Source organism: Zootoca vivipara, chromosome 8 (genome assembly GCF_963506605.1).
Source record: "Zootoca vivipara chromosome 8, rZooViv1.1, whole genome shotgun sequence".
NCBI lineage: Eukaryota > Metazoa > Chordata > Lepidosauria > Squamata > Lacertidae > Zootoca > Zootoca vivipara.
In genome coordinates this window covers 58,617,547-58,641,192 of record NC_083283.1, presented here as the reverse complement: position 1 = coordinate 58,641,192, position 23,646 = coordinate 58,617,547, and the positions used below count along the sequence as shown (strand labels likewise).

Sequence of the window (23,646 nt, the reverse complement as noted above, 5' to 3'; positions counted from 1 at the left end):
TGGGGAAACCTAGATACCTGTTGTCCTAAGCTCTTCAGAGTTAGCAATGGAATAGAAATAAAGTAAATATGCATTTTTTATTTTAAACCATTTTCCATCAAAGCATATACTTGTGTTAATACATTCTAATTCACACATGACATAAAAATACATTCTAAAACCTAGAATTGGCTAGGGCGATGCTTTCACCTTTGAACTAAAAGGGAGTCAAAGATGTGCTAAAGGACGAAAATGGAGATTGCAGAAAAGATGAATGAATAGATTTTAATATTCTCCAAACCGTATGTAAAAATGGCTTTGAACACTTTCAGTTGCAGTGATATTTGTAAAACTCTTAATTTCTGCACCAATAATTAACCAGAACCACGTTTTCTCTAATGACACTTAAAACTGAGCATATTGATCCCAGGTACAGTGGTGCCTCGACTTACGAATTTAATCCATTCCGAAGGTACCTTTGTAGGTCGAAAAATTCATAAGTCGAAAAGCGCCATTGGAAATGTGATTTCCCATAGGAATGCATTGGAAACAGAAAAATTCGTAAGTCGAAGGAACCCCATCTAAAAATTCGGAAGTCGAAAAAACCCTATCTAAAACCGTTGCGGTTTCCATTCGGATGTCGAGAAATTCGTAAGCGTGCTGCATTTGCCCCATTCATAAGTCAAACAATTCGGTTGTCAAATCGTTCATAAGTCGAGGTACCACTGTACTTCAAATTCAGGACTCCGCTTAAGGCTTCATGCAAGCAACTGAATTTAGCCCATTTTTCTTTACCTATAGATTCTGAAGCAGAAAAAAAACCTTCCTAAGGTAACTACTCCAATGTGGGCTGTGGAACTCTACCATGTGATTACACATAGCAAATGACCAGGAGTGATACTAAAGCTTGTTTTATTACATCACTTCTAAAAAAATTTTTATTCGTTGTTAGATTGATTGGGACAGTTATTTTATTTATTGCCACTATAATTTTACAGTATGATTGGCAATATTGTATTTTCTTCAAACAAAGGATCAAAGTATGCATTATTTTTAATTTATACTGCTTTGTATGGAACTGCATATATTCAAAGATTAAAGCTGACTCATTAATCTTTGGAGTGTTGAAAGTTGGCAGCTATTGTTATAATAGCATCTTGCTGTCAAATAACCCAGTAAAGCAGCTGAACACATGCAGACATTGACTTATATAGAAATGTATTCAATTGAGCAGTCATAGCACAAAATATGCATATAATTATTTAATATCCAAATTTGACAGCTGGTTATTGAGTATATATCAGTCCAACTTAAGGAATTCTCCATTAGCTTTTTTTTAATGATAAAAGTTTGAAATCCAAGCTTTTTTAACATATTTTATTAAAATTGTATTAAAATTCTACCTCTTCATGTAGTGGAACCAGTAACTAAGAGTTGCCAGACAGCATAAGAAAATATTTCCAACATATAGTCTAGGTCTGCTGGGAGCAGGGGCACATTTTGGATATTTGAAGCTGGTCACATCTGTAGAACTCATTTCTCTTTGCTACTGTATATAGGGAGGTCTTTATTTGTAGTGTCTCATCTCCTAGAGGCAGCCAACTATGACCTTCCTGTATAGCTATTCCCATATAGACATCTCATCACAGACATGGCAAAAGCAAAACATTACATCAGGCGCCTGCAGTTTCTAGCACTAATATGCTGTATTAATAGAATATCTATGGGTCTGTTCAGTAGTCCCACCATTTTTTCTTCTTCCTCCACCTGGTTGTAATGATGAAATTCAAAAACCTAGCTGCAAACATACACATGAGTCATGACCAAGAGCTGATGTTGGGCATTGTGGCACTGAACATAACACCAGAGAAACAGGAGAAGCTGCCACAGTACATCTAAATTCCATGTTCCCATTTCTCTAAAAACAAATAATTTGTATGAAATATTTGTGAATGCGGTGGAGTGAAAATGCTTTGGGGGACTGATCATTTGCTCATTCCTGCATATGATATCTGGTAAAGTAAAGGTAAAGGGACCCCTGACCATTAGGTCCAGTCGTGACCGACTCTGGGGTTGCGCGCTCATCTCGCATTATTGGCCGAGGGAGCCGGCGTATAGCTTCCAGGTCATGTGGCCAGCATGACAAAGCCGCTTCTGGCAAACCAGAGCAGCACATGGAAACGCAGTTTACCTTCCCGCTGTAGCGGTTCCTATTTATCTACTTGCATTTTGACGTGCTTTCGAACTGCTAGGTTGGCAGGAGCTGGGACCAAGCAACGGGAGCTCACCCCGTCACAGGGATTCGAACCGCCGACCTTCTGATCAGCAAGCCCTAGGCTCAGTGATTTAACCACAGCGCCACCTGGGTCCCTATGATATCTGGTAACATCAGTTAAAAAAATATCCTAGATCTGAATGTCACTTTTTGTATTCACTTCACTGACATAAATCAGTTTAAGCAACTTAAGAATGGCATTGAAAATATTATATTTTTAACTGATTCTAATTACTTTGTTAGCTCTCAGAGTTTCAACATTATAGTTGACTGCTCTTGTGTTGATCAACTAGGCCTTTTAATAATGATGATACAGCTATTCATTTTGGAGCTGGATAGTGCTCCTGGCCATACTTCTGCTTCTTTACATGGTTCTGTACAAACGTCCAATCACTTTTTAATTTAATGTGTAAGTATTTTGCCCATTTAGCAGGGGGCCCAACCCCATCCAGAACAGATTCCATCAGTCTGACAGGTGAACAACTGGCCAGCAGCACTTCTTTCTTTCTTTTCTTTTTTTATTAAAGGTTTTCTTGGTTTACAAAGATATGTGCAATGTCTCTCATAACATTTTTACGAATCAGTTTCATTTGTTGAGACATTGGGAAGAAAGGGGGGAAAGAGGTAGATGGGGGTCAGGTGACGATGTTTCTATTTTGCTTAATATATGTGGGGGGGGTTGTCAGCGTCGCTTGTGTAGGTTCTCTGCTGTTCGCTTGTGTTCCTTTGATGGTCAGAGATGTTTGGGTTGGCCTAGGATATGGTTGTTCATTTGTGGTTGACTGTGGTGGTCTTTGTTTCGTGTGTGAGTGGGGTGGGTGGGTGTTTTGGATCAGGTTAGCCATATTGATTTGTATGCTGTTGGTGGATTTTTGTCATTGTCTTGTTGGGCTGTGTATGTGATAAAGGGGAACCATACCGGGGTGAAGCCGTCTTCTTCAATTTGTCCTCGTGTCAGTTTCAGCTTATTGGTTAATTTTTCTACTAAGGCTGTTTCCCATACTGTTTGGTACCATTGGTCCATGCTTATTTCTGACAGGTCTCTCCAGTGTCTGGTTACGGTGTTTCTGGTTGCTGAGAGTAAGTGGGTTATGAGTTCTTTGTGATGCAGGTGGGCATTATTGTATTGGAAGATGTTTAGCAAGGTCAATTTTGGGGTTATTTCTAATATTTGCTTGGTTATTTTACATATTTCTCTTATGGTTGTTGTCCAGAATAGTTGGGTTTGGGGGCACTCCCACCACATGTGGAAATATGTGCCTGTTGAGGTGCACCCTCTCCAGCATTTTGTTGAGGTTCCTGGGCGTATTAGCGCTAGTTTTCTTGGTGTTAGGTACCAGCTGTAGGTGAGTTTCAGAGTGAGTTCTTTCCTTTTTGTTGATATGGATTTAAAGCGGGGTTTAGACCACATTCTGGTCCATTGAGTGGGGTTAATCTCGTAGCCTATGTCATCTTCCCATTGTCTTTTGATTGTGTCTAGGGGATTCATGGGATTTTGGAGTAGTATTTTATATATTGCAGATACCATCCCTTTGTCGTCAGGAGAAGGTTTTTCAAGGTTGTCAGAAGATTTTACAGCAGCACTTCTTTCTTACCTGAACTGACACAGCAGCATAGTGCCCCCAGCTTCTAGCCCAGGCAGCCTATATAGGAATATACCATATTTGCTTATATTGAAGCACCCATGTCATCTTTGAATTCCACAACATAGCTTAAAATATCAACAGGAACCCCAGATATGGCAATGTGAAAACTCCCCAAGGACACTCAGACATCCTTCTGGGATGGGCCATTCTAATAGGTCTCCAGTGCCTGCACTCTTTACTCAACTGCCCCCTTGTTCCTAGACCACCATCTCCTTCAACCTACTGGGACAGAGAAACCTGCAACCAAGTGTCCAAGATGGAAACAACACAACATCCTCCCATCTCAGGCTCTTTGTTCCGCAACAAGAGAAGGGGATGGCAGCAACAGAGTAGCTAGCCAGTGACTGCAGTACGTATTTGAGTTCTTGATTATGCTACTGCCACATACGTATTTTAAAAAGAGCTTAAAACCTCTTTCACCTACGTTTGTTCTCCCATAATGGATTTATTTGTGGACATCCCATAAACAAACTCATGTCTTCGTTTCCCCAGAATGGTTCTCTTATGCTAAGCTGCCTCTAGCAAAACAGACATTAGGCTTCCCATTGAATAAAATTAAAGCATTTATTGTATTTTCATCATTCTGGCACTGAGCATTTTGGTAATTTATTACATTTTAAATATTTTCACAATGTGTAGAAGTTGGAAGCTGCCCCACTTTCTGCAAAGAAGGATGAAATACACTCTTAATGAATTAATATATAACGCACCATCAATTGAAATTTAGATAGTAACAAATAATCATGCAAGGCTTTTGGGTGCACAATATCACTTAAGTTTTTTGTATATCTAAATTTTGGCAAGTGCATTTCCTCAGCAGTGCTGCACAGCTTGCTTTCTACTAATGCTCATCATCAGCATGTAATATTAACAAGCAATTTTTGACAAGCACCTTCAGATTAATTACAGTCCTTTTGCTGATCCTTCTTCATTTACAGATCACTGATCCAATAGATCGTAATGCTTTTCAAATGAAGGGTTCTTAATGGATTTTTAAAATACGGCTTTTCTGGTAGCTCATACACTTGCAGCGGTAGAATTATCATTTTAAATGCTTGATGAAATTTTCAGGCCCTCATATGCATACAATATGAGGAGAAGAAGGAGAAGAAGGAGATAATATCATATATAAGGTTTGTAATATTAATGTTAGGCTTAATGCTCGTTTATTTCACAGCAGTTATATTGCCTTTGATTCTAATAAAGTGCTTTACAAAAAGAATAAAACTGTAAAATGGTCAGTAAAAAAAACAGTTAAAACAAATATTTAAAACATTCATACATTAAAAAAAGAAACCTGAGATCAATAATAAGCTGTAACACATGGTTAAACACATGACAACTTCTGCATGTCTGGATAGGCTTGCTTAACCAAAAATATATTTAGCAGATGCTGAAAAGAGTACAGTGAAGACGCCCACCTCATACCATGCATCCTTCTCTATGATTTTAACTTGAGTGTATCTGATTGATGATCTTCAGCCTGCATAAAAAAGTACTTTCTTTTATTTAGAAAAGGTAGCCTTTATATCTGAACACAACAACGCATTTTCCTAATAAAGTTAACTTGTTGCTGGACTTGTCTCCTTTAAAAAAAGGGGCGGTTGGGTTTCCCCCCAGAGTTGTGGCAGTTAACTTTGGTCAGGAACTTTATGAAGTGACAGGACAGTTTCACCCACACTGTGTGTTTCAGTCCTCAAGCAGACTTGATTCATACACTACTGTTGGCAACTGCTTGTCAGCCAATTGAGCAGTGACCGAAAAAGTGTTATCTCAGTTAGCCATTAGTCTTGCAATATACCCTCTTCCTTGAATCCGGCATTCAGAAACATTGCCCTGTGACTTAGTGTTATATTTTAAACTTCCAGACATTCACTTCTTCATTCCATTCATTCCGATCATTTATCGTCTAGCCTCTTGCCTACAGGGGACCTGTTTATAATACTGTGGAAAATACAGTGTGTACTCTGCTTAGTTTCTGTATGCAGTTCACTCTTAGTCAAGGAATGTATTTGCTTAAGATATTTAGGTTTCCTCCTTCCATGTGGGTAATAGTTTTCACTGAAAACAACCTCAGATTGTTAAAGCCTAAGAGGAGTAATACAAATTACCTATTTTGTGATGGGAAATAGAGTTGGACTGGCCAAGCAAAGATAACTCTTCTAATTTGAAATCATGTTGGAAAATATATTGGATAATTATTTTAAACCATCTCAAGTAAAGATTACAAAATAGCAAGCGAGCTTTTGAATTACTGAGAGTTTTTCTTTGGATTCAACTTTCAATGAAAAGCACTGGGGGCATAGTTTTTAATGTATCGTTGGCAATATATTGAGACCTTTAGATGGTGATGCTGATTCTGGATGCTTGCTGCAGAATAACTAGGATAGTTTGGACACAGAGCAAAAAGATTGTATGTTACACCATAGCAGCTTGCAACAACAAAGCAAAAGCCACTTTCCTTAGATGATATAAAAGCTAACAATTATTCAGATCTGTCTCTAGCATTTATGGGAACCTTGGAACACAGTGAGCAGACAAAAAGAAAGAAAACAGTAGTGTTTATATTCACCAAACTGGAAATTCATTATAAATAACACACAAGGTATGAAATGACTGGAAGATATATACACAGGCCTGTCTTAACCACATTGAGCGCCATGGCGCAAAGGTCCCTTTATATTTGAAGGGCATGTTCACCCACTTGGTAGGCAAAAGTTTCATATAGGTATTTGTAACTCTTAAATGTTTCTAATAAAGCTTTTAAATGGTGGGAATAGCATGAGATAATTTTGTGGATTTTGTCTAAGAACAGAGAACATGCTTTTCAAGCACTCAGTAATAAAATATACTAATAATACAATCATTCTCAGAGTGCCTGTCCTAGTGTAGCCAATATACACCATTCATATCAGCAAGCTTGGAAAATTCCAAGGCATTTAAAATGACAAAAATCACGCTATTTAGAGTACAGTATAAAGGGGGAGGACATCAAAACACCCCACTGATGGCTAACTGTGCTCCATGGGCATATATTTCTGACTGACTTGAGAGGGGCAGAAAATTGAGTGGGGAAATGCTGAAAGAGGGCATGTTTGGTTGGCCAGAAACCTTTCAGGAGCACTCCTCCCCATTGCAATGTTTTGTTGTAAGCCCCGCTTGTGGCTTCTGCTTTCATTCCTAGACTATTTTATGAAATGTATTTCCAGGTTTTCATAGCCATGAGATCCACTGTTTTTGAAGTGTACATACAATTTGCTTCCATTTCCCCAAGAATAGTTAGATGTGCTGCTGTCGTAGTAACATGTTTCAAAACATCGACTGATTTGTGAAGTAACTATTTAAAGAGAAGCATTCCACTGACATGAACAATAAAAAAGTTAAATTCATGCTTTAGGGCAATAGCTTTTTATTGAGTTTATATTGTTTCAAGTCGAACAGCTTCTGGCACATGTAATTATTTATAAGCTAGCTCACTTGTTTTCTAGTCTCATCATTACCCCCACCTCAACTCTGCTGAAGAGCGTTTCTCAAGAGGCCATCTTTGGACTTTAAAAAGGTCTTGGCTTATTTATGGTTATAACCATTTGCAAAAGCAAATGCCGTGAGTTGTTTGATTACAACTTAGGTAACTGTGCCTAAATCCCATTTTGCAAGTATTTAAGAACTTAAGCTCCACTGATTTTAACAGATCTAAATGACAAAATAGACATGGGAGAGCTGTCATCACAAACACACCAAAGAAGAAACCTTGAATCCTGGTGAGTGTAGGGAGAGACAGATACAACTAGAGATGTAAAATTTCCGGAAATTTTTAAGCTCAGAAAAAAACCCTTTTTTCCACGGAAAAAAACAGAAATTTTCAGAAAAATTGAAAAAAAAGCTACATTAGCACTTCTTTTTTCTTTTCCATTTTGAAAGTCATTCTGTTACTTTAGAAACATAAAATATAACTATGGAAAATTTTAATGGGCATAAAATTATCACAACTAGCATATTAAAAATATAGTGTATCCAAACAGGAACTGAAATTTAATTTGTCATTCATCACTGTTTGCTATGCAACATGCTTACTCCACCTCCCGTGTTTTGCCCATGAGACCTTATGTATTTCCTCACACTGATGTGTGTAGTCTGTTAACCACTTTAGCTACTACTATATGCTTAAATTAGTTTATTTCACTTTTTAAAGACTGTTTTACAGCAGGGAGGGAGGGGCTTCAGTAAGATGTGATGGGGTAAGTGGCTTTGGCAAAGGGGCAAGGCTAGATGAAGTTGGTCACTTTATTCACACACAAATCCAGTGAGGAGTTTTAAGCTATGAAATCTTGAATCGCCCAACACCACCCCAAAAGCTGCATGGCTGAGTGAAGAATTAAACAAGTCTTCCCATTCCAAGTGCATATCTCTACATTTCAGCACTGCTCTGTGCATTATTGAACCATCCAGACAAGTTTTCCTTACTGAACATGCCATTTTATAATGGTAGCTTGAACTTGGTGTTGAGAGAATGGCATTCATGTTGTTGGGGCTCCGTCTTCTGAAATCACCATGCCAAATGCAAGGAATTTCTGCTTTTATGCCAAACTGGCATAAGCAGCTGTTTAAAGCCAAATTGAGCAGCTTACAGCTAAATAATATTGTCTCCTGTTTAAGTAGAGCAAATAATATTTAGCGATGGTGCTGAAAACTAAATGTGGAGATGTAACAGAAAATTAGGTGACAGTTTTCAGTGACTGCTATCATGCAGCAAATGTTAAGCCAGTTCTCATGATCATTTCCCCGATGCAACTCTTAATAAATGCAAACCTTAGTTTTAGTAATGACCTTTAGTAATGTGAGCCTTGATCCATTGAGATGCCATTCACTTGTGATGCATCTCCAAATCCCATTTTTATGCATTTTAAATCAACACACGCTTGCTCTGAATTTATGCATGTGCATAGAAGGAGATGTAATTTAAACACATCTGTTCAAATATGCATTTCAGATAAACTTGGTGCTGGTTCTCATAATGTGGTTGAGTTTTTGACGTGTATTATATCCCCAAAGTACACACCAGATGGTATTTATTAGAGATTTAATGGAAATGAAGTTTAAGGATGTTGAGCTTTTGTCTTAAGTCTCTCATTTTAAAGTCATAAAACAGTAATGACCTGAAGTTATAAATCTTTAATGAAGTTTTGTACAGGGTTTCATTTGTATGGCAAGTTTAGACTGTTTAAGGATAAGTAAGCCCAAATGGAGCTCCAAACTGAAATTATGCCTTCAAAGAAATCATTGGTGAAAGTTGGGAGCAAAAAGCATTTAGGCTACTTCTGCTTGCTGAGAAAGCTATCTCTAGAACCCTCCACTACTGTTACGGAAACAGAAAGAAGACTGTTTCACTCAGCATGCAACTAAAGCAGAGGATTCTGTTTAATAGATAGATAGATGGATAGATAGATAGATAGATAGATAGATAGATAGATAGATAGATAGATAGATAGATAGATAGATAGATTAACGCCACCATGTCAATAAGCCTAGAAGGAAAAAGCCAAAGGAACTTAGGATATCTCAGTTTATAATCAAATGTATCAATTTCTGCCTAAATCTGAACTGTCCAGTTATTTCCTCTATTCAAAAAATACTCTGCAGAAGAGTCCTTTCTGCCTGTTTTATAGTATTTATAATGTGTTGATATGATATTTATTCATAGGATGGGAAATAAATTCTTCCTACCACTTGGCATGATGATATAGATAGGAAATTTACCAAGCATATATGTCAAACACACTGTGGAAAGTTATCGGATGATGAATTACTTGATACCTTTTAGTGGCTCATTCAAATAACATACAGTACGACATGTTTCTGGAAGAGGGCAGCTCAGTACTTCAGGCGGATAGGTTAATGAAAATGTTCATAGTCAGGATGCTGAAAATCTGAGAGTAATGGTGATTAAAACAAAGATTTCCCATTGAAGGTTGTGCTTGAATGGTTCTATATTTGTAGTAGCCCACTTCTCTTTAAATCTTGGATTGCTGCAAATTTTGCTCCCTCTGTTCCCGAGTGCAGCCAGTGTGTGTCAAAGGTTAAGTCTGATGGGAGCGAGTAGCCAAGAGCTTAAATGAGGAAGTCTTCTTTCTGGGAATTAGGTGGTAGTAGCATGCCACAAGAGTTAAAAGGAGAAGAGATGAAAAGCCTTGACAAAACACTGGTTTGTGGAGTGGGTGGGCACCTCTCAGAACCCAAGCTCTAGTTACTGTGACCTAATGTGTCTAGGAAAGCATTGCCATCTCTTGTTCTTCCCTCTGGTATATGAAGCAATGGAAACAAATTGCATTTTTTAAAAGCCTGAAAGACGTATTTGCATTTTAAAATATTCACTGTTTGTAGAGTGTGGCAGAGTGTTGTCATTATAGACATTTAAAAGGAAATGCAACAGTGAAAAGTCATTTTGTACTTCGGTGCAACTAGAGCACAAATGAAAGTGCCTGACAGAGTAGGTTGCAGTAATATATCAGCTGCTTATAGAATACATTTTGCAATATATGAAACAATGTAATTGTTATGCACCGGGAGCATGTACATGAATAAAAGATGTTAGCAGGTGTCCTGCCTGTGAGGAGTCTCCTGCTGATGTATTTATTGGAAGTATGAACATCATCAACAGATTTGAGTTTGTTAAAAGTAATCCAAACAGAAGGCTTAAATAATGAACTTGTAATAGAACACACAATAACTGGCATTTTTAAAAGGAACTTCCTTAAACTGGATGGTATTCAACTATGTTTTACTCAAAGTAGACACATTTCAATTACAGAGCAAGGATAAGTTAGGTCCATTTATTTCAGTAGTATTATTCTAGTAAAACTTCCTTGAAAACCACATACTGAATTAATATTTTCTGTTTATCAGTGTTGATCCCAATGATTTTATTTTTTGCTGCTACAAAGTGTTTTATGACACTGTTATACTGGCCAGGGGTAGCTTTCATTTAGGCTTTTCTTAAAGATGTGTCAGTCAGACCCTAGTTTCTAAACATCTGTGTGTGCTTTTTTCATTTACTTGTATACTACATGGCACAATAGGAATATATAGATAGCTTTTGGTGCAGATGTTTGATTTATACCCTCAAATAGTTAGCAAATGAAAGGGTGACACTCAATGCATATTTGTATCCTTTCATCAAGAATCACTTTCTGAATGCTGCCTCCATCCCAGATGGTAAAGCTTAGGACCATTCATATGAATGGAAGCAATACTAAAGATACCCTGGTCCCATGCAGGTTAGGGCTTTAGAGGTGAGAACTAGCCACTTCCATTTGGGCAAGATCTTATAGAGCGTGCAAGATTTCAGGAAATTTTGGGTTCTCACCCAAAAGTGAGGGAGGAAGCTGGGCTACAACATTTCCTTGACAGACTGATTTCTATTTGAAGGGGTTGCTTTAATAATTATAATTATAATTTATACCCCGCCCATCTGGCCGGGTTCCCCCAGCCACTCTGGGCGGCTTCCAACAAAACTAATGTACAGAAATCCATCAAACATTAAAAGCTTCCCTAAACAGGGCTGCCTTAAGATGCCTTCTAAAGGTCTGGTAATTGTTGTTCTCTTTGACCTCTGGTGGGATGAGCATTTGGTCATTCAATATTATTATTGCAATCTGAAGTTATGCAGCTCAGACATGGGTCTACTGGCAGATTCTTTTTAGCACAGTGCTTTTTTGCATTTGCTTTTGGAATAGGTGCTCAATTTGAACATACTGGAAATATTTTCAGACCCCTGGGATTGGTTTAAGGTTGCAAATTAGAATGCAATACCCCCAACAGCTCCTTATTTTTTCTGATAAATAATAATAATAAATCATAATAAAAAGTTGGTCAAGAAAAAGAGGATGTTGGAGTAATTTAATTTTTTCTTTTATGAATTACTGATTTTGTACATCCTTTTTCCTTTTAAAATGTGTTTGTATTATTGTCTGTAAGAATGTTAGGAGAACCATAGGGATCTTATGATTTAGATAAGGCCTGCTGCTATTGAATTAAATCTCCTCTTTTTCCAAGTTTTCATTTTGTTTGGAAAGAAAAATTTAGGGAGGGAAATGCATTAGTTTTTAATTTCCATATTAGCACCAAAATTATTCCATGTCAATCAGAGAGGGGTGTTTTTTTCTTGGATGGAACACATGTCATGGACATTTCACTGAAGCTAGCATGACTGAAACTTACCATTCACGTTCCCATAGAAACTGGGAAATACACATGAAGTGGATGTCATTACCAATGCTGTAGGTATCACATGCTTTAGCTAATGCCAGCTGTGTCATTAAAATGACTGGTATAACTAAACTGTAACTGCTTTTTGTCAAATATAATGTGCATCTTATTAATCTTCAAGATGTCAGACAGTGCTACTTGCCATTCATTTGTAGAGTCGAATAGCTTGCCTCATTTAAGCCTGTCAGAGCTGCAAATCTTTCCCATGTGAAGCAAGGACAGAATTCAGAATATTTCTGTATTATAATTTTGGAGTACATATTTATGCAAATCCTGGAAGAGCTCAAAAATATGCTCAGTATATGTCAGTGTGCATTATTGGATGTGCTGACATGGCACAATTGCCACATCCCCTTGGTAGTCCACACCCCATACCCTAGAAGGGGAATATTCCAATATTCAGCATACCATCAACAGCATGGGTTAGAAAGGGGCCATTCTCTTCCAGTGTGCTTCCAATGAGTCTGGCTAGCCTGGAAGCCTTGGAAATTGCTGTGGAGAAATGCCCTGAAGAATTGTAGTGTAGCTGGCCATTCACTTTCAAAAATGATACCTTCCTAACCTCTTTCTTGGTCTCTGGGCAAACATCTGTGTTGCAAATATAAAATGGTTTAACTGTTATGGCTTCCCTGAAAGAACCCTGAGAATTTTAGTTTTTTGTATCCTACCGAGAATGATTTCTTAGAAATTCTAAGCTTCCTTGCAGAACTAAAATTTATGGGTGTATTGGAGGGAAACCGTGACAGTTAAGCTAGTTGAATTTTGTAGTTTGGACTTTTCCTTATATACAGTAAAGCTATATTTAATGGTTGTCAGTTTCCATAGGTAAATGCAATGTATGTTATGCAACAGTCTAAATGCCTAATATTTTGCTAGGGGAAGAAGCTAATATGTCCAGTCTTCAGCTTAACACTTCGTATTTTCATTCGTTTCAGAGTGCCTGGAATAACAATTGCCACAGACATCATTTGTGGGTTTCCAGGGGAAACAGATGAAGATTTTCAAGAAACCATGAAGCTTGTAGAAGAGTACAAGTTTCCAAGTCTCTTTATTAACCAGTTTTACCCCAGGCCTGGGACTCCTGCTGCAAAAATGCATCAAGTTCCAGCCCAAGTAGTAAGTGATCTGTTTCCCTCCTCCCCATCTTTAAAGGACAGCTCATCTTATGAGAGATGTTAAGATGTGTGTATACATGGGTCAGTAGATACCAGGAATTTTAAAAAATTATTATTACGTATTTTACTTTTTCTACATTTTTGAAGTTTTGTTATGCAGACCAATACTTTCACACATGCCCACTATAATCCTTTGCTAGATATACAGTAATAAGTCAAATTATATTAATCTTATATAATAAGACAAATTATATTAATCTTAGTATATATCAAAGGTTGGATTTGCATGTTACATTCTTCTAATCTGTGGAGGCCTGCTTCATAAATATCCACCATGATTGCACAGCATTGTAAAATAGTACATCACCTTTCAACCTCTACAGTAAAATCTATTAGGAATTTTGCAAATATTGTTTATAACTTTGGGGTTTTCAGGAACCTGCTAATATCTGCTGGTCAGAAAATTATGCAACCACTTTGTGTTTATCAACCTTGTTGCTGATTCCCCTGGGTTCCATTTAATGTGGGAAGTAATTTAATTGAACAAGATGGCATCAACTCTACTTTAATTCATGCAGAGAGGAGTTTGTGGGTTGCTGTTTTTTTTTAAATTGCTTTTGGTCCCAAAGCTTTCAAAGCTAAAAACGATAGTGTCAGTTAATATTAATGTGCATTATTTTAGTGAGTTTAATTTGTGTTTCATCCATCCAGGGACAGTCTTTCATGAAAATGAGAAAAAGTTGGCTTATTAACACTTAGTACTTGGTATACAGCATGAAAGTTGTCTTAGACCACCCCTGTGAACTTGAGGCACTATCACATAATCTCAGTGGCATAATAGACTGGCAGTAAATGTTCTGCGATGATGGGAACTCTGCTCTCTAACAATCCCTTAACTGAAATTAATCCATTTTCTGGCTCCAGTCCATCACAGAGTAGCTGGGGTTGTGTGTACATAAGCCTTTTTTAAAAGCTGAATTCCTGCAAATCAGCTGTTTGGTAAGAGGAATGGGGTGGTTGAAGGACAGTTCAAACATGTTATTAGTGGGATTTCAGCTTTTAAAAGTTTTCTATATACATGCAGCCCCAGTTGCTGGATTGATTTCAGAAATCATGTATATTGCACCCATTTGAACCTGTTGGCCTCCATCCAGCTAAGGATATACTCATGGAAGCCTTCTTCCACACATGTTGGTGAAATCAGGACATCTGTCTTTATACAGCTGACACAGAATCTATTCCTGCAGGTTCCAGATCCCCACCTTGATAGGGGATGCCAGTTTGTGCCCCACGGGGTTTGAAAGAGGGTATATGGCATCAGGGTAGCACAGGGTTCTGCGGAGGCCTCACTTCTAAAAGCCAATCAGCTGCTATAAATACAGGACCACCTTGCAGCTGCAGCATTTCTGTCACCAACATACCTGCTCGTCCACCTTCATTTTATTCTTCATTTGAAGTTATGTTGGTGTACACAGCTGTGTACTGAGGCTTGCTGCAAGGAGGGAATTTATCTAAAGGTATAATTGGGCCTGGCTCTGAGCAGATTTTGCCTTCCTCACAGCAGTTATCGAGAACCTGTCACAACCTTGTCGCAAATGGGAGAGGAACTTGGCAGCATCCATGGTGGGGTTAAGTGGGAGATGGGCATCCTAAGGGAATTCCTGTAAGGTTTTGGGGTGCTGCTTTCTGCCCACACCCTGAATTTGGCTAGCTGATAGGCTGCCGTACTCTGAAGTTGCCTGGGGTGCCATGGTGGACCCGTAGGCCGGAACTAGGACATTGGCAAGTATAGTTAACCTGCCCAGTGATGGTATCCTCAGCCTACCCTACACTAAACTGTGTGGACTGTAACCAATGAAGTTGTGGACATCTTAAACACACATAATCCTCTGCATTGTTTCTTGCTGTCACTCACGCACATGTTTCAAAAAGTTGGTTAACAGTAATCAGTGTAAACTTACAGTAGGATTGCCACAGTCAATTCATTCATTGCATTAATCACAACGTAGATACAGCAGCAATAAAAAAAAAACATGGTGGAAAAGTTCTGATTTCCACAACATGAAACTATTAAAAAGGAGCTTTCCAACCTGAGCGCTAATATGTGAATGAAGCATATTTTTGTTTTTTTGTTTTTTTAAATGTTTTTTATTTATTTCAATCATTAAAAAACATACATATATTTACATACAAATTAAGACAAAAAGAACACCAAAGATACAATATATCATTTGATTTACATTTTAGCAATCAAAAAAAAAAATAGAAAGACACGGAAAAAGAAAAAGGAAAGATGAAAAAAAGGGAAGAAGAAGAAAAAGAAAAAAGAAAAAGAAACAGAAAAGGCGAGAAAAAAAATACAAAAATTACAAACAATACGTAAAATACCAACAACTTCCAGTCATCTCTCTGTAGCTAGTACTATTCGTTTTCATCATCCGCAAAATAAATTCCTTATTATCTATCTCTTTACCCTTCACCTTGGTTCGGTTTTGTCTGCTTGGGGTGTTATTTACTTAATTGTTTTTATATACTCATCAAAAATCCTCCATTCCTTTTTTATTCTTTGTCTTGTTTGCCCTCTAATTCTCCCAGTGGTTCTGGCTAGCTGTGAGTATTCTTTCATTAGTATTTGCCAATCTGTTATACTAGGGGTGTTTCTACTTTTCCAGTTCCTAGCGATCAGCACCCTCGCGGCTACAATACCATACATTAATAATTTTCTATTTACATCTCCTATATCCTCCGGTATTATATTTAATAGGAACATTTCTGGTTTTTTCGTAATTTTACATTTTAACATTCTCTTTAACTCTTCATAAATCTTCTCCCAGTATGTCCTTATCTCTGCACATTTCCACCACATGTGCATTTGAGTTCCTATTTCTTTCTCACATCTCCAGCATATAGGTGATTTATTTTTATACATTTTTGCTAATTTTTCAGGTGTCTGATACCACCTATATATCATTTTGAAAATATTTTCTCGCAAATTGTAGCACGCGGTAAATTTTATATCTTTTTTCCATAGCCTTTCCCACTGGTCTACAAATATATTGTGGCCCAGATCTTGTGCCCATTTTATCATGGATGGCTTAGTTTGTTCTTCCTTTAACTCCCATTCCAGCAATAAATCGTAAGTACGTGAAATCAGTTTTTTATCATTTTCTATCAGTTCTTTTTCAAATTTAGACTTCTCTTTTGCAATTCCCAATTTTTTGTCTTCTATGAATTTCTGATTAACTTGAAAATATTGCAGCCAACTCGTAAAGTATTTTTTGGTCTCCTCGTAGCTTTTTAATCTAAATCCATTTTGTATAACCTCCAATAAGTCATGGTAGGTGGCAATCTTTTCTTCCATATTTAATTTTTTAACCGTAATCACATTTATTAAGGATGTCCACAAGGGTATCTTAGGTTCTAATATACTTTTATATTTTGCCCAAATTAAATACAATGATTTCCTAATTAAATGATTTAAAAAGCCCCTGTGCGCTTTAACTTTCCCATAAATCAAATATGAGTGCCAGCCGAATCTATTTTCTACTCCCTCAAGGTCTAGAATCTCTGGTTTTTCTAAAGTTATCCATTCTTTCAGCCAGACGAGTCCAGCTGCTGCATGGTATAGTTCCAAATTAGGGAGTGAAAATCCCCCCCTCTCTTTTTTATCTGTTAGCAGCTGGTATTTAATTCTTGGCTTTTTGTTATTCCATACAAATTTCGTTAAGTCTCTCCTCCACTCGTCAAAGCATTTTATTCCTCCCAAAATTGGTATTGTTTGGAACAAATACATCAATTTCGGGAGTATATTCATTTTCACTACAGATATTCTGCCCCAGAGGGAGAGTTTCAATTTACTCCATTGTTCCATCCCTTTTTTAATTTCACTCCATGTTTTTTTATAATTGTTTTCATATAAATTTAGACTTTTTGCCGTCATCCAAATACCTAAGTACTTGACTTTCTTTTTAAGTTCTAATCCTGTTATCTGTTTCAACTCTTCTCTTTCTTTTTTGTCCATATTTTTAGTTAATAATGTTGTTTTTTTATAATTTATTTTAAGTCCTGCCACCTTCCCATATTCCTTTATGATTTCTATTACTTTTGGGATGCTTTCTTTTGGATCTTGAGTTGTCACCACTATATCGTCCGCGAAGGCACGAACTTTATATTCTCTTTTCCCTATCTTTATTCCTTTTATTCCATTTTCACTTCTAATTTTATTCAGCAACACCTCCAATACCAGAATGTACAACAATGGGGAGAGTGGACAGCCTTGCCTTGTACCTTTCTCTATCCCAAAATTATCTGTAACACCTCCATTTATTATTAATCTTGCCCTCTGTTGTTGATAAACTGCTCCTATGGCCTTCTGCATTTTCTCTTGTATCCCAATTTGACTTATTTGCTTTTTAAGGAATTCCCAGGAGACATTATCAAATGCCTTTTCGGCATCAAGCATTAGTAATGCTGCTTTTTTATCGATCTTAAATTCCAAATATTCTAATATGTCTATTATATTTCTAGTATTATTAAATATCTGCCTCCCTGGCAGAAATCCTGTTTGGTCGGGGTGTATTATTTCTTTAAGTATATGTTTTAATCTCTGAGCTATTACCCCCGCAAATAACTTATAGTCACTGTTCAAAAGGGATATGGGTCTATAATTTGCCATTAGTTCTTGATCCTCCTCTCCTTTTGGGAGCAGTGTAATATAGGCCTCCTTCCATGTTTCTTGTATTGCGCCTTTTTCTAAGGCTTGATTCATTATTTCTTTTAGGGGATTCAGGAGTATGTTTTCCATTTTTTTATAATATTCCATGGGGAGTCCGTCCGTCCCTGGTGATTTCCCTGTTTTGCTTTTTCTCATTACTTCTTTTATCTCTTCTATTGTGATTGGTTTCTCTATTTCCTTAGCTTTTTCCTTAATATTAATATTCAAATGATGTTTCTCTAAGTATCTATTTATATCCTCTCCATTATCTTCATTTTTCTTATATAATTTTTCATAATATTTCACAAATTTTTTCATTATTGTCTGAGGATTATCTATTATTTTCTCCCCTTCTCTTATTCTATTTATGGTTTTTTTACTTTCCTTCTTCTTTAATTGCCAGGCTAGATATTTACTTGGTTTGTTTGCGAACTCAAAGTTGTTTTGTTTCCACATTTTATATTTCCAATCAATCTCTTGTTCTATTTTATTTTTATATTCTGCTTTCAATAGTCCAATTTCCCTTTTTAATTTCCCACTTTTAGGGTTTTTATTCAGGTTTTTCTCTTTTTTCTCTAGCTCTTCTAATATTTTCTTTTTCTCTTTCTCCCTTTTATTTTTCAACATGGCGTTCTGCTTAATAAAATAACCTCTAATTACCGCTTTGCTGGTGTCCCATATAACTTTCGTATCGACATTCCCATCATTGTTTAATTTAAAAAATTCTCTTAATGTTTCTTTAGCTCCTTCTATTATCTGCTCATCGAAAAGTAGTGAGTCGTTTAGTTTCCATCTTTTCATACCTGTTTTCCACTCAGTTCCCAGACATAAAAATATTGAGTTATGGTCAGATAAAGTTCTAGTTTGTATTTTAATTTCTTGTACTCTTCTCATCATTTCTGCCGATACCCATATAGCATCAGTCCTACTTGCCATATTTTTCGAGTTAGAGAAATACGTATAATCTTCTTCCATTTCATTTTTAAATCTCCAAGCGTCTATCATATCCATATTTTTTACCAAATTGAAAAATGTTTGTGGTAGTCTCCCCTTTTTACTTTCTCTCCCTTTTCCTGTTTTATCTTTTTTTGGATCACACACTCCGTTTAGGTCCCCCATAAGAATCATTTTCCCTTCAACATATTCCATCATTTTAGCCTCAACTCTCCTAAAAAATTCTGTTTTCTTATCATTTGGCGCATATATCCCCATTATATGTATTATTTCCCCTAAATGCTTTATTTTTATCATTACCATTCTGCCTTCTCGGTCTGCATATAGTAGTTCCGGCTCCAGTTCTTCTCTTGCATAAATTACTACACCCCTCTTTTTTTTCCCATCGGCTGCTATAAATTCCTTTCCTAATTTGGGGTCTATTAATAGTCTTTCATGTTCTTTCTTAATATGGGTTTCTTGCAAACAGATGATGTCTAATTTTTGTTTAATCAATACATGTCTAATTTTATTCCTTTTCTTTTTTCCATTTAAACCATTCACATTCCACGTGATTAATTTAAGATTCATTTTATTTATTTCAATACACGATACCTTTGACAAAAAGAAACGGAAAAAAAAAAACTAGAAAAAGGGAAAAATTTGAATATTATAAAAAATAGCTTTCTCTTATGTTTATTTATCTTCCCATTTTATTCAAAGGGTCTTCAGCTGTCCTAATCACTATCTGAATCTATATTCTCCTCTATCTCATTTTGGGCTTCTTTCTCTACTTGATCTTTATCTCCTCCTAACTGCGATTTATATCTTCGGTAAAAAATATCTGCGTCTTCAGGTGTCCCAAACCTTCTTTTCCTCCCCTTATAGGTGAAGGTAAGCCCTTCAGGATATTCCCATTTAAAATGTATAGATTTAGCTTTTAACGCCTTTGTCAAGAAATGGTATTTATCCCTTTTTTTTAAAATGCGTGGTGGTATCTCTTTCAACACAAATACACTTTCTCCATCAATTTTTAGGTTATCTCCCCTTCCCTTTCTCAACATTTTACTTTTTAATTTGGTTGTATGGAGTGTTATTATACAATCCCCTGGCCAATTATTTTCTTTGGCCTTCTTTGAGTTTACTCTGAACAATGTCTCTATCTCTTCCATCACTTCCTCTTCTCCCATTTGTAACCACTCCGCTATTCCTTTAACTATTTTCGACTGTAAATTCTCTTCTGACGATTCTGGGACCCCCCTCAACCTGAGAGTACATTCCTTAGCCTGCATTTGTAGCAGAGCCATCGCATCCCAAGTGGCTTCTTGTTTAATTTTAAATTCATCTCTTTCTTTTTTGGCTTGTTCACACTCTTTTTTACATTCTTTAATTTCTTTATAGGCCTTTTTGAGCAATTCCTCCATCTGTATTAATTTTTCCTTGTTTTCCTGTGCTGCCTTACTCACTTCTTTACTCTCTTCATCTATCTCCTTAACCTGTTCCTTTAATTCTTTTATTGATTTTGTGTTTTCCTCTACTTTACCGTTCATTTTATCCAATTTTTCATCTAATCCTTTCATTTTGTCGTTCACCTCCATTTTCATTGCTCCAAAGTCTTTTCTCATTTCCAAAATATCCCCCTTCAAGCTCAGGATCAGTTCTCTCATGTCCATCTCTATATCGGCTCCTGAACCCCTTCTTGGTTGTTGGTTCAATAAGATGTTTGAGTTGGCTTTTTTCCCTGCCATCCTCCCAGAAAAAAAAAGAGAGTTCTTTTTCCAATCCTCAATTTGGCCACCGGGAGCGATTCTCTCTCAGGTCAAATAGTCCTATTGTTAAACTATTACCGCTGGTTCAGAGTTCTCTTCAGTTCTTTATTTTTTCTTTGCTGTTCTGCTGTTGTCCTCTGGTGTCGCTGTTTCCTCTCCCTTTGTTCCTTTTCCTCCACTTATTCCTTCTTTAGCGATGTCTTTCTTAATTAGTGTTTCCTCTAATTTAGCAGTCACCACCCCTTTCGGTCCCACGCTACTCCATCTTTGTCTCAGGTATCGCTTTTTATTTTAAGTCATTGAATTTAAAATCTCATTTTTGCAAGTCTCAAGATATTGTCCTGGAATGGGTAAGTCTTTTTTTTCTCTCCACCCTTTCCGCGTTCTCTTTACTGGGTTATTTTCACGGGGTTTTTCGCACTCCAGCTGCTGTTTCCTCTCCTTTCCTTCCCCCTTTCCCCTCCTTTTTCAAACAAAGGCAACAACAAAGTCCTTTTTCAACTCTCCCTTTGCAGGTTTTTTCCTAATATAGCTCTTCTTCATGTAACCGAAACCTTTCACTTTTTGCGGTTACTTTTCGCTACAAAGTATATGACTCTCTACTCGTTCTTTCTCTTTCCCCCATTTGATTTCGCTGTTTTTGGCTTTGCCGCGGCACTGCGTTTATCTTCTAACTCCTCTTATTTCTCTCCTTTTAATTCTATATCGGTTGCCAAATATCCTGCTTACTTAACAGTGCCGGGTTGTAGTTGGGTTGATAGAAGTTCTGAAAGTTTTACCGCACACACGCCGATCCGGGCTTCGGGGCTTCTTGTTGGGAAGCGCTCGATCCGAGTGCGTCTAGGACCCTCCGCTCTCCCGCCTTCAGCTGGGGAATACCGATGGTCCTGTCCAACGCCGCCGGATTTCTTCAGCCAAGGGTCACCCCCTTGACTTTTCTTGGGGTTGCGCAGCCCTCGCTACCCCCAATAGCCTCTCCAACAACGCTCTCAACGCGGAGCTCGCGCGGAGCGCAGCCGTTTCGGTCGCGGCAAAAACCGGAAGTCTCGTGAATGAAGCATATTTTTGATGTGCAGTCAAATAGTGCTAGGATAAAAATAGGTTTCCTATGGCTTCATCCAACATGTAATGATTTTGCTTCTCAGTCCTATAATACTATGTTTTCTTGTTTTTCTACAGAAAAAACAGAGAACGAAAGAACTGTCAAGATTGTTTCACTCGTACAACCCATATGATCACAAGGTAAAAATAAATTGCAGAATGTTTTTGTCAGTAATACTACTCTGTTAATGATGATGGTATACACACCCTTTAAGCTACTAAAGGATGTACAACCAGTTCAACCCCTGTGGTGGCCTTGGGGGGGTGGTTCTTGTTGCTCGGGCATATGGTACTGTTAGGATCAATCTTTGAGGATAGAGCTACGTACTGTGTAAAAAACAACCACCACCCTTTCCCTTCAGTTGGAGTTTAGGGCTTTCCCATCTACCTGGACCAGCCAGTCATTGACTCTGATGAATCATTTTGTCTACTTCTACAAATAAAGCACCACTGACTCTCTGTTAGGACCTCCTATGGGTTTTCCCTTTTCTCCCTTTCCTTGGTGTAGTTTAATTTGAATTAGGTCATTAGAGATCAATGGAGTCTTGATACATTTTGCTCTGCACATTTTCAGACCCATTAGCAGCGTCAATCAGCACCATTCTGAGAAGGTCATTTTCTTTTATACTCCTCTAGCTAGGATTTGTACCCTTTGGTGAAGTTTCCATGGGGAGGCCTTTTGCATTCCTCCTCTGCACCAGCCATAATGCAAGCACTTGGCTTTCTTTATGTGTCTAAAACTGATTCTCAAACTGTAAAATGTGGGTGTTAACCCACTGTGATGAATGCATCTACTGCTTTATGGGGAATCAATTTCCAGCGCAGATCCTTCCCATCTCTCTAACAGTGTATGTGGGCAGTCACATTAATCCTGAGTGGAGGGAATAATGACACACCCTACACTACTGTTCGCAACTGCAGAAGAATCTCAGAAATCACGGTTACCCGTCGATCAACATTGTCTTGAACAGGCAAAAGCAAGAGCATGGTTCAAGGTAGCTAGTGGTAGCCATCTGGAAAACAGATAGCAATATGGTCCTGTCAGGTAGCAATGACATGTTTATCACAATTTTGGTAATTCAGGTTTTTAAATGAATTTGATAAGGAGGATAGTCATCAGTCTAGGATGGCTCCTCCCACTGGCTTGTCAAGGGGGTGGCTCCTCCCACTGGCTGGTCATGTACTGGATGATCTGTGGTTTCTCTCTGGGCTCCCTATGAACCCAATGTGCTAGAGCCCTACCTTGTTTCCCCCTTTCTTTTCTCATCTTTTCTCACCTCTGTTGCTCTTCTATGATTTCTTTCCCTCCCCTCCCTTCTCTACCCACCCTCTACAGCAGAGCTTTCCATACTTTACATGCTGGTGACACACTTTTTAGACATGCATCATTTTGCGACACAATAATTCAGTTTTACTAGCAAATCAGTGGTTAAACTAACCCCTTTCCAGTCCCGGGAGGAGCATTGGGAGCGTTTGTGCAGCGGACACACTAATGTGTTGTGACACACAGTTTGGAAAGCTCTGCTCTACAGTGTTAGTGGCTGGATGGAGGGAGAATTGGAGGCTGCTTTGTGGTGTGCAGGAAGGCCTTATACTATAGCCACACTTCGACCATGGTGGGCCAGACAGCAGAGAGTGAGACCACCCCCCATCTGTTCCTTTTAATTGTTGGTTTGTAGATTTTTTACATTTTGAGCTAAGAATTAAATGTGTTATGACTGCTGGCTTATTAATTTTGTAGGAGGAGGTTTTAGAAGTTTTAATTTGTTTTGTTATTAATACTGTGTTCTGGAATTTTGGGTACATAAACCTCCTTGGAAGAGCAGGACACACACAGAAAGAGAGGCAT

At 37.7% G+C, this 23,646-nt stretch overlaps 1 protein-coding gene across 8 annotated transcripts in view; it reads left to right on the top strand.

The window, feature by feature from the left end:
* Positions 1 to 23,646, top strand: part of CDKAL1 (CDK5 regulatory subunit associated protein 1 like 1) — a 250,860-nt gene that overhangs the window by 172,083 nt on the left and 55,131 nt on the right. For all 8 annotated transcript variants that reach the window (XR_009558049.1, XM_035126315.2, XM_035126314.2 and 5 more), the window contains 2 exons: positions 13,101 to 13,281; positions 21,876 to 21,938. Coding sequence is in view for 7 of the 8 variants with exons in the window: in XM_035126315.2 (XP_034982206.1) it covers positions 13,101 to 13,281; positions 21,876 to 21,938 (244 nt within the window). In the remaining variant the exon portion in view is untranslated. The remainder of the gene's footprint in view (positions 1 to 13,100; positions 13,282 to 21,875; positions 21,939 to 23,646) is intronic.